This window comes from Pygoscelis adeliae, unplaced genomic scaffold, assembly GCF_000699105.1.
Source record: "Pygoscelis adeliae isolate BGI_AS28 unplaced genomic scaffold, ASM69910v1 Scaffold402, whole genome shotgun sequence".
In the NCBI taxonomy this organism is placed as follows: Eukaryota; Metazoa; Chordata; class Aves; order Sphenisciformes; family Spheniscidae; genus Pygoscelis; species Pygoscelis adeliae.
The window spans coordinates 6,613,397-6,624,656 of NW_008824411.1; the positions used below are offsets into that span (position 1 = coordinate 6,613,397).

Sequence of the window (11,260 nt, forward strand, 5' to 3'; positions counted from 1 at the left end):
CTGTGGTATTGATGTGAACAGCAAAGATGAATGTGGGAAAACTGCCCTCATCCTAGCTGTTGAAATGCAGAGCCCAGATTTGGTGAAGGCTTTATTGGAGAAGGGTGAAATAGATATTGATGATGCAGATGAGGAGGGCAACACAGCACTGAAGGTGGCTGTGGAGAAAAATTATTACAATATAGCAAAGTTGTTGTGTGAAAAAGGAGCAAGGACTGATGTTGGGAACCTTATCGCTGTTGTGAATAGAAACCGTGCTCATGACATGGCACGTCTTCTTCGCCAGTATAATGCCAAGTTCGTTCCAGAAACCCTCAAAGACTGGGAGCCAAACAGCAAATGCTGGAGGGACCAGCTGAAAAATCTTTATAAAATATATCGCCCTATGATTGGCAAACTGAAGACATTTCAATACATCCAGCAGAGAATTCAGAACACTTCCCAGGGTGGCATCTACTTGGGGCTCCATGGTGGGACGGAGGTAGCAGTAAGAATAAGCCGCAGTACAGAGGGTGACAAAGAGAAAAGGTTCTTTGAACAATGTGGTAACTGTGAACATCTACTGAAGCTCTTCCAGTTTGAGAAGGCAAGAGGCTACATGTACTTGTGCTTCCCTCTCTGGGAGAAAAACCTTGAAGAACATCTGCAGGAACCAGAAGACCAAATGGATTACAAAGATGCTCTGAGGATGATCTTCCAGGCAGTGAGAGAGCTGCACTCCCTTGGATTTGCTCACCAGGATCTGCACCCCACCAACTTTTTCATAGGTTATCTTTTGGTTTCTCAGTGTTTTCATTTTGCTTTCCTGTTGCCTGTAGTTTAGAGAAGAAGATGCTTCATAGCTGTCTGTAAAAAAAACAGATACGGAACACCAGTGCAGATGTCTTTATGCAGAATGAGGCGTCTGTGGCATTAGCTCTTCTCTTTGAATAAGTATAGATATGTTTGCAGACAGCCACAGAGGAGTGAACAGAACAACTTCACATGTCTCATTAGATCTGCCCTCCTTTCCAGGGCTTTGCAGACAGATCAACCCACAGTAGATCTCTTCAGAGAATTGTTTTCTAAAGAAGGGGCCATCCAGAAGTCAGTGACAGACTGTATCAAGGTTTTCCACCATTATTAACAATTTCTCTTATTTCCTCAGATTTAGGTGGCAAAATTTACTTGGCAGACTTTGATAATAAAAGAAAGTTGATTGAAGGCAAAAAAGAACTCGTAAACTCAGATTTAGAGGTAACTTCCCTGCGAATCAACATATGGCTTAAAATTTCAGGCGCGCTCTGATGTTTTCTGTTGCTGTGAATCCTAGGGGAAGCCTTTCTGCATCCTCAACTAGAAAACACCTTGATTTTTGAGAAAGCCCATGTAACAGTAGACGCTGCATAAGAATGATAGTGATTAGGATGCAAGGCTGCATCTGGTGCTGGGATATCCACAGATACCCTGTGAGCAGGATTATGGTGCCTGTCTGCTCTGTCTTTGTGCACACAGCTTCAAAGTTCGTGTGTATTTGTATACTTCTGCACACCTATAGGTGCATGTGTGTTCACATACACAGTCTGCTCATTTAGGAATACTAGTCCTCATCCATTTGGTAAGACGTTTCATACATCTGGCATGTGAACAGTGATGTGTTTCTTTGCAGGCCCTCAGCAGGCTCGTGCTGTATGTTTTAACAGGGGGTAGGAAACCCCTTCAGCAAGTCAGTACCAAGGATTTGGCTGCTGATTCCCCAGATTATGAGGAGGCTCTGGACCTTGTAAGTAGCCTGGTCTCTCATGATGAACGAGGCTTGGAAGGTTTGAGCAAACATCCCTATTTCTGGAGCAAACAGACGTAAGTCCTGGGAGTACAAAGGAAAAGCTTTCGATACAGGATTTGCCTGGAGTGCTATGAACAGTGATGTCCTGTTGCAGCTAACGAAGCTCCTCATTCCACAGCAGGTTCAAGTTCCTGAAGAGTATATGGAATAAAATCAAAGATCTCCGCGACCGAAAAGCTGTCTTTAAAGCTGCTAATGCTACTGGAAGTTTTCCTTATCCACAGTGGACCAAGAAGGTAATCCTCTTGTCTTTGGATTGATACGAGGTTTGAGCTAGACATTTAGGCAGAAGGTTTTCCTGAGCATTTCACAGGCCCTGTTTAAAACCGTAACTGGAAAATGTAGCCCCACGCAAAAACAGATAACTGGGGGGGAAACAAATCTAAGTGACAGAGTTGAAATACACCAGACTAAAGACGTTGATGCTAAAGGGAGCTCTGTTGACTGGGGTGGTAGTAGGGGATGGTCATTATAGAATTAGCTGGCAAACCTTCAAGGGTGTTTGTTGGTGACCCCTTAAGACAAGGACCTCTGGCCCTTGTTGCCAGCAAATTTCTGGCAAAAGTGTTTTGTCAGATTGGCTCAAAAGCAGTGAGACCAGGCCTGCTTTTGCAGGTAGCATCCTGGAAAGATGTGCTGCATCGTTGGAGATCTGACAGTCTCGGCTCAGTACGGCAGCCCATGTGGTCCTCTCAACAGTGGCACAGTTGGATCAAGACTCCTGAGTCCCTCCTGCCCTCCAGGCATGCATGAAAATCTCCCATGCCATGTTGACAGTCCTAATATGAATGCCATGCCTTGGCAAGGCAGGAGAGGAAACACTTAGCAGAACCAGGGGGTCTGTATGGCGCATGCCCTGCAGAATGAACTCGTCTGCTCGTGTTGGGAAATATGCTTTTAAGGATCACAAGATTTACCCATGCAAGATGATGTCCCTGCAGAAAGGCAGTGGCTGTGGCAAGTGGAAGTAGATGTGCTGCTTTCGTGGTGTGTGAAAGGCAGAGAATAATCTACACACAATCTGAATTTTTTCAGATTGACAAATGTGTTCTGAACATCATGGAAAATCCTGGGAAAGGAATATTCAAATATAGCAATGATGTCACCAACCTACTGAGGTTCATCAGAAACCTGGATGAACACCCGGATACCAGGTACACGTTCACATCCTTGCCCCTGACACAGCTGCATTGCAGGGAGCATCTGGGTATCTGCAAGTGTCAGTGAGTTTGAGAACAAAATCTTCTTCAGATGGTTTTCCAGAAGGGCGAACACAACTGGGATGTGGGAGAAAGTCCATTAAAGCTTATCTCGTTAGAGGGGCTATCTCCTCTGGCAGCGCAATAGAGTGAAAGATTGTGCATCACGGCAGTAAGCAGTTTGAGTCAGCCCTCAAAATCACCTTCCTGAGGGTAAGAAAAGGAAGTTAGCTCACAGGATTAGACCTCAGATTTTGAAGCAAAATCTGACTCCCAGATCATCTCCCACAGATGAACATCCTCAATCAGAGCCTTCCGCTCCAGAGAGATAGCAGCAGCTTCAGAGGATTGGTGGCAGCTCCCTCTGCACCCCTGCCTTTGCAGAGCAGCCTGTGGGGTAAAGACATGTCTGTAACAGCTAAGGCAGGTCATGGCTCTACAGCAGAGGACGTGTCTTTCTGGGCTGTTATTTTTGCTGCAGGCTAGTGTTTCTTGCCATAACTCCAGGAAGGTTTTCAGATCACTCTTAAACATTTGTATCATCCTTTGTACCTTTGAAAAGCATCCTTATCTACCTTGCTAGTATTTCCAGAGTGCTGATGTTTACTGTGCTCAAGTGCTTTGAGATATGGATCAGGAAGCACTGGTCCTGTTAGAAGATCCTGTTAGGAGGTCTTCACTCCTAAAGAGCTGCCAGACTCTCCAACCCTCTACAGTCATGGGTGCTTACACATGAGGTTAGAGGTTGTGTTAACTCCTAGTGATGGTTTCACTGACGCTGGTGGCCAGCACTGGTCTTCAGTGAAGATACAGGTGGGATTAGGCAGATGGAGGTGCTGGAGAAATAGCGAAAAAGTGGATTGAGGAGTTTAGGGAAGGTATAGAAAAGTTGCAGCTCAGGGATTTCTGGGAAACCTTCCTGTGTTATCGGGAATGGCTTTTTCTCTGTAAGGGAGGAACTAGGGTATCCTGGACACTCAACTCCTTGCGCAAGCTTTAAAAATCCATTTTGTTTTTGTTCTCTTTCAGGATCAGCAACAGAATAGGAGACCATGCTGAGTATTTCTTGAAGCTCTTTCCAGCACTTACCATTTATGTCTACAACAGTTTACGCCAGAATCCCGAATACAGTCACTTTGCAGACGTTCAGGACCCTTCTCTGTAGGATGTCATTGCCTCATATCCCTTGTCTGAACCCACCATCACTGCCTCTTTTTATTCCCTATTTCTTCATCTGCAAAAGAGTTGAACAAAGTGGGTAAGGAGATGGGAGAGAGAGCACATGCAGGAGAGCATGGAGGACTTAGTCTAAGAAATTAAAGATGCTTCAGAAGTATTTGGTGTAACAACCACGGGCTTTGGAAAGGAACCAAGCTGAGTGTCAGCCCAGGTCCCCCTTGACTACCTCTGTCCCTCTGGGCTTATCCGACTCTGTGAGGTGGAGATCAAGGCCCTGATCCTTACGGAGAGCAAGGAGATGTGGGACAGCCCCCATATACCCAACACATCTAAGAGGCCGGAGAAGAGCTCAGGCATTGCCAGACAACATGGGATTCTCTGATAAAGGAAAAGGAGTTTGAGCTCCTTGCTAGGGCCAATATTCCCTACAGCTTGCACTCATGAGATGCTCATCTACCCCTAGAAAGATGGGTTCTCTCTTTTCAGTCTTTTTAAAACACAGCAGCCAGAAAATGAGATGCCTAGGCAATGGTCTGGCTGCAGAGTTGCCCTTGGCCTGTTATCCCTGTGATCTGGTGGAGGCACACTAAGCCAAGCCTGCTGGGACCTGAAGGACTTCTGTTGGGGGACGCAGGAGATGTTTCCACAAGGAATGGACATAAGGAGCACGATCCCACAAAACTCTGCTATTGTGAGTAGTCCTGACTCACCTGTAAAAGGTCGCTGATATCAAAGGGACTGCAGGGACCGGTTCTGCCTGGAAAGGACAAGCTCTGCCATGGCAGGCTGAGTCTGCAAGGCAGGGCTACGCACAAGCACTCCCTGTCTCCAAAACAGTGCTGCTGTTGGTGCATCACTGTCCTCCTGCCAGGCTCGCCTCCCTTGCACAGAGCTGGTGCCCATACAGCCATAGCATGCAGCCAGCTCAGAGCTTTAATATTGGAGGCTGGGTGGCACAAACCCATTTCTGAAATCCTGTGGCATGCAACATGTGTCTGATTGTCCAGGGGCTTGCTTGTTTGTTTCTCAGCTAACGCTCTGATTTGCACAATGATTATGTGTTGCTTACAGAAATATTTTTCAGCTGTTGAAAAGATTTTTAATTTTTTTCAAACTGAGATTGTTATTCTTTCAATTAGCCGATGGAGAACCAAACTTGGAATAAACTTGCCTGCAAAACTGACTCTTACTACACTCATTTATGAATGAGGTCCCCCATCCCTTCTGCACAGAAAGAGACAGTCTGCAGCACTATAAAACACCCAAAAGGCTTGGATTTTTGGCCTTCCTGTGGAAGTGCCTCTTGGTTGTTTAGGTAAGGTGGTGGATGGTTTTGTCACTGCTCAGGTGAATTGCTTCTGGCCCACATGGGTATCTGATGGGAAAAGATGTTGAGAAGTACTGAAGGCTTCCTGTCCTCGGAAGCAAGCTGTCTCTTGTGAAATAATGGGCTGAATGGTGGGGTTTTTTGCATTGTTTTTGTGGAGTGAGGGTGAGGATTTCACGGATGAGTTGAGGTGCAAAGATGAGCATCAGTGCTTGCATGTGTGTATTTGCATACATGTAAAACTCTGGGAGTGGATGTGTTCGACCCATCTCCTCTACGAATGAATGGCTGCCCAGAATGCACCACTGAGCCCCACGTATCTGCTTAGCTGTGTACCTGCCGTACAGATGTGTGTACCCTCAAACCAGCAGGCACTGCTGTGCATGAGTTGGGTTGCAGACTGACACGCATGTGCTCGTGGCTCATGAGGTCTGTGTGCCAGCCTGCTTCAGTGGTCCTGGCTCAGAACAAAGGTCCTTCTGATGGTCTTGGGAACCCTTTAAAATACACAAATGTAACAACAAGAAAGCTTGACTATGCAACTGTTGATGAAGGGAATTGCCATTAGAGAAAATGCAACCAGGAGAATGTCGACTCCTCTTGGGTCAATACTTTTATTTTTTCCTTTCCTCCCTGCTGGTTTTTTTTTTCCTCTCTGTCTTTCTTGTGCCCAGAAAGCAGGAGGACACCCAGAGATGCATGTCTGGGTCTCAGAAGCGTGAGGAGCAGGGGTGCTGTGGGGAGCATGGTGGCTCTGTGCTGCAGCAGCACGTTTCTGCTCTTGCATGAGGAGAGGTGAGGCTGTGGGCCAGGTTCCTTCAGCTTCTAGTAAAAATGTCATATTTCCAGCTTGCTTTGACCTTTGTGTCTTCTTGCATCACTCTGCTGTTTTGCTAAAGGGCTGTGACTTGGCAGCCTTAAAAAGCTGTGGAAAGGCCTTCCTGAAAGCAGAGAGCGCTCAAGGATGTCCAAACAGGAGCAATGATTAAACCTGTGGAGGCTGTCACTTGTCTCTCTGGGGCAATCAGGCTGCTGGGAAGAATTTCCAGGGAAGGCTGGTGTGGTCTGCAGGGCCGTGTCCTGCTTTCTGAGAAGCCAGAGGTGCCAGCAGGCTGGTGTCAGGAGAAACTTGATCCATGCACCACATCTGCAAAGCTTACTGCTCACAGAGCGTCAGGCCACTGGAGGAGGGGGGGATGCGGTACTGGGACCAACGCTGGGGAAAACACCAGGCTGCCTCTCCTCCTCGCAGGGTCGGGGAGGATGGACGAGTGCCCAGCGAGAGGCCAGGCAGGATGGAAAACCAGTGGCAAGGACAGCTGGACAGTATTACAACTGAGTGGTATGGCAGTGATGTTGCAGCCTGGGGGTAAAGGCATCCTGGGGAGCTGGGGGCAGAGCCAGCTGCCAGAGTTAGTGCTGCTTGATGTGCTGATGGCTCCCAGCATTAGTGCCCATCTAGGAGGTGCTGCCTGCCTTTGCCTCGTACAGGCGGGCTTGCAGACCATGCATGGTGCCCAAGGGCATGCTGATGTGGCCCTACACGCTTCATTCCCCTGCTGTTATGCCAGTATGTTGTGCATTTGCTGTGCCTCTGCCTTTTTCCCCTGCTCCTGCTGGGTGACCCAGGGGGCAGCTGGCTCAACCTGATGTTATGGGACCAGGTGCTCCCCATCCTGTCACTTGTGTGCAGAGGACATGCTTGTGTGCACAGGGATGGCCCTAGGTCAATGTGTCTCGTCTGCTGCACTGGGGAAAAAAAAAAGTCTGCAGAAGCAGTGGAGTGAAGATCGCATGTAGCTGCAGTTTTGCTGTGATGAGCTTCAGGCACATCCGTGAAGCGTTCTAGGGTCCAGGCTCAGCTGGGCTCAGGCTGCAGAGCCTGAAGCGTTAGTGCAAAGCACACAAAAATGCAGCTAGTTTTTGGGGCTGAAAGCTTTTGGGCAAAATCAAGTTACAGCACAAGGGGAATTTTGAGAAGCTGGTCACAGTCCAGGTTGTAGGAAGCTGATGCCACTCCTAAGTGCCTCATTTATAGAAATGCTATTGGACTTTGGGTTTGTTTGTTTTTTTGATCCTCCAGAAGCAAAGCGTTGATAATCATAACTGACAAATGTGAAACATGTCATCATCTGCCTTAAATGCACCTCTCTTATTCCCAGGATGCAGTCTTCTAGGATTTGAGGGTTAAAAAGTAGCTAAAAATAGCTCAAAAATTTACAAAGCTGAGAGCTTGCAAGGGAGCTGTCAGAGGCCAGGTGTGATAAAGGTCATGGTCTTTTCTTCATGAAGTCCAAAGAACATTTGGGATTTCTGCAGCTTCCTGGTGACTTGGCAAAGCCACTCTGACTCAGTTTCACCTGGGGAAAATGAAGGTCTTTTATATGATTTGGTTAGTGCTTTATAAACATACTGGCTTTTAAAAAAACATGCCGAGGCCCCAAGTCAGGCATGAGCTGATTTTGATTGGAAAATCAGAAAGGCTCTGGCAAGACAGGTACCATCTCACCACCCAGGGACAGCTGAGTAGTAAACCAGGTGGGCTCTCTTAGCCTTGCCACCCACAGGAGGTATTTAATTTGTGTGGAAAGCATGGAGGGGTGAGGAGCTGGGACAAGGCTGTAAGGTAAGCTGAGTAGAGGAAAGCAATCCTGGACCTTGTTGAGAAGCACAGCTCCCTGCGCAGCAGGGCTCTGGGGGACTGGTGGTCTTTGAGTACACCCATCCTCAGGCGAAGTATTTACTGTGACTGCTTTCTGGCTTTAAGCACCTTCCAAATGTCTTGTAAAAAGACCTCGAAGGTATTGTCGTGCTGCACACCCAGTGTGATTTATTTACACTGTTACTGGGTCCCAGCTATGGGCAATGTGGTCTTCTACAGATACACGTGAGGAAAGAGACTGTCATGTGGACAAGGGTATCTCCTTGGGTGGAAATGTGTTGTGGCACATCCCTGCCATGGTCACAGAGGTGCAAGCTGCTGCACTGTGTTACCAGGCAGGCTGGGGGATGCTGTGAGTTGTTTTATTTTTAGGTCTTATTACTGATTAAGTGCAAACTATGCAGTGTGTCCAGGCTGCTCAGCTTTCTTGGAGCACACTCCTGTCCTGTTCAGTGTGGATGATAGGTTGGGAGGTCTGTTCTTCCTCGGAGGTCTGTCCTTCCCTTGGTGCCTGCAGGGAAGGGAGAGATGTTGCATCAGTGGCCACTGCTGATGGAGGCAGGGCGCGGGTGATCAGGGATGAACAGCACTGCTGTGTGCTCCCGGGGGGGGGGGGGGTGTTCAGGGCACAGAGAGGTGCAGCAACTGGGGATTTTCTGTGAATGTTACTGGAGATTGTGGGGGTGACCAGCATCCTGCACAGACCCACCCAGTTGGCCTTTGGGTTTTAAGGGGAGTCATAGCTCTGCTGCTCCATATGCTTGTGCTGGTGTGGTTTGGGGGAGGTAGACTGCCTCTGCGACGACCTACCTGCTCTGTAGGACAGGAGAAAGACTTGCTGAATGAGAGCCTTTTCTCAAGACTTTTATCTGAATCTGAGAAAAACAACATGCACAAACTTACTATCATGGATCGATGCAGGAAGCCCTAAAGCCCAGCTCCCATCCTGGCAGCTGGAGCTCCCCTTGAGAGCAAGAGCACTCCTTTCAGCCCTGGCTCACCTTTTTGCTCCTCCAATGGCTCCATTTTCTTCTGGGGCTGTGGCAGGAGGATCTGGACCCCCTTCAGGAGTGTGAAGACAATGATGGTGTGATTGCCTGGTGAGGGAGAAGAGATGAAGCGGTACTGTGTGGCAAGTGCTCTGATGGCAAATGAGGGAGGACAGCATACAATCCCATAGGGCTTGTATGGAGGTCAAGGAAGGGTGGTTGAGCAAGGACATGAGTTACCCGGATCTCCTTGACTGCAAAGCTGTTTGGGGGCTGGAGGGCAGGGGTGACATGTCCCACCCTGGCTCTGCTGCAGTGCTGGGGGGTCCTGGGTGGCAGATGGGAGGCTTGCAAGGAAATGGCATTTGGAGAGACGAGGGGATGTGTGTGCACAGCTGCCCCCACGCACAGATGTGCTCTCAACTTTGTGCCCGCATGGGTGGCTTCTCCCAAGAAGAGCTCTGTGCTCATGCCCATGAAGTGGGGTGCAGGCAGTATGTCCAGTCTCGGCAGGACCGGCCCCTCTGCTCTGTGTAAAGGCCCAGACAGTGCTACAGTGACGCCTGGTGATGGGAGATGGATTCATGTCTGGCACCTTCCCAGCTGCGCACACATGCGTCTGCGCAAAGCAGCAACCCTCAAAATAAGAGAAAAGCGAGATGTGGGTGATAGGAGGTTTTCTCTGGAATTACAGGTATCTTCCCTAGCAATTTTAGTGCCTTTTAAAGACAACATAACCAATTTTTCCCAGCTGAAAAGAAAGCTTTTTATCTAAAGGTCAGAAAAGCAAGATCCTTATATAAAGGCCACTGGTGAAAGTGTGGTAAGGTGCAGAAAGTGTCCTGAGCAAAAGGTGGCACAGGCATTAGCGCAGTCAGAAACAGCAGCTATTTTTGGGTTGCATGCTGATTTGGTTTGCTCCTCTCTGACAGTCAGGGTGCTGCAGGCAGTCAAGGCTGCCTGCAGGTTGGTAGGCAATGCAGAGCAGGAGCCAGCCTGCGCTGCACCCTGCAGGTACAGCTCTGCCCTACCTACTCAACCAGGCTGAACGCGCCAGCCACGCAGGCTAGGGCAGGAGAAATGGGACAGGTCTGAGAGATCACACATCTCTTCCCATGACACACCACCGGAGCTGAGGGATTTTACCTGCCTGGCTCTGGTTATTTGCCCCCGCGAGGTGCTACGAGGAACTGTTGTCCCAGGGACATTCACTGCAGGATTAATGTCCATGTGAGATCACAGCCTTTTCTACACATTCCCCTGCTGTCTCTCCAGAGCAGTATCTCAGTGCACTCACGCGCTGAGGCTCTGTGTAGTTAAATACAGGCTGCACTGCTTGGGCAGTGGTGGGACGGTCCTAACCCTTGCAACAGTTTGCACTGATTGAACGTCTCTCCCCACTGGTTTCCTGAAGGCCTTGGCAAACACGTCTCTGTCCCAGACAACACAGCAGGTAGGTCCTGTGTAACATGACGTTTCTGGCTTGTCACTAGCTGGGAATACATGCGTAATGGGTTAGGTTTTGTCTGTTTTTTCTGATGGCAACAGGCTTTTGCATTAAAACAGCTATGTTTGAGAAGGCCCTAGAAGTGCAGTGAGGCTCTGTAGCAAGGTGGCGACTCAAGCTGAACATTGCATGTTATCCAGGGGAAAACTCAAGGTGTGGTGTGGTTTGAGCTAATAGACGTGGCTTGTCAGTCTTGGAGCACACCAGCACGGGGGTCTGTTACTGCAGCTCGGCCACAGAGCCGTAGCTCAAGCACCTTCCTGTAGGTATCAAAATCTTACAACTCTGCTGATTTTTAACCAGAACTTGACAGTGATAAATGATAGAGAACAGAACATCAGCTTGCTGACACCCACTCGACCATCAAAGCAAGATTAGTACGTGCCTATTTTGGTTTCCCCTTTAATCAAAAATCAATTAGACAATTACCAAATGAATATTCAGTCAGGGAGCCAGGTTGTCAGGCAGACTGACAGCACTTAGCACCACTTTCTTTGTGTTTTTCAGTTTAGAGTTATTCCGTGTATTGAAACTAAACAAGTGGATGAGGAGGGGGGGAAAAAAAAAATCTT

General features: G+C 48.4%; 2 protein-coding genes across 2 annotated transcripts in view; one reads left to right on the forward strand and one right to left on the reverse strand.

Annotated features, from left to right (window-relative positions):
• The window catches only part of RNASEL (ribonuclease L (2',5'-oligoisoadenylate synthetase-dependent)), a 6,698-nt gene extending 1,315 nt beyond the window's left edge, over positions 1-5,383 (forward strand). The window contains exons 2-7 of the mRNA XM_009320633.1: positions 1-767; positions 1,148-1,236; positions 1,649-1,839; positions 1,944-2,061; positions 2,861-2,979; positions 4,054-5,383. The exon at positions 1-767 is cut by the window's left edge and continues 899 nt beyond it. Of these exons, the coding sequence (XP_009318908.1) occupies positions 1-767; positions 1,148-1,236; positions 1,649-1,839; positions 1,944-2,061; positions 2,861-2,979; positions 4,054-4,189 (1,420 nt within the window). The 3' untranslated portion in view covers positions 4,190-5,383. The remainder of the gene's footprint in view (positions 768-1,147; positions 1,237-1,648; positions 1,840-1,943; positions 2,062-2,860; positions 2,980-4,053) is intronic.
• A 2,394-nt stretch (positions 5,384-7,777) lies between these two features.
• RGSL1 (regulator of G-protein signaling like 1) overlaps positions 7,778-11,260 on the reverse strand; it is a 19,301-nt gene continuing 15,818 nt past the window's right edge. Inside the window, exons 18-19 of the mRNA XM_009320725.1 lie at positions 9,194-9,289; positions 7,778-7,890 (exon numbers count right to left, since the gene is read on the reverse strand). Coding sequence (XP_009319000.1) covers positions 7,778-7,890; positions 9,194-9,289 — 209 coding nt within the window. The remainder of the gene's footprint in view (positions 7,891-9,193; positions 9,290-11,260) is intronic.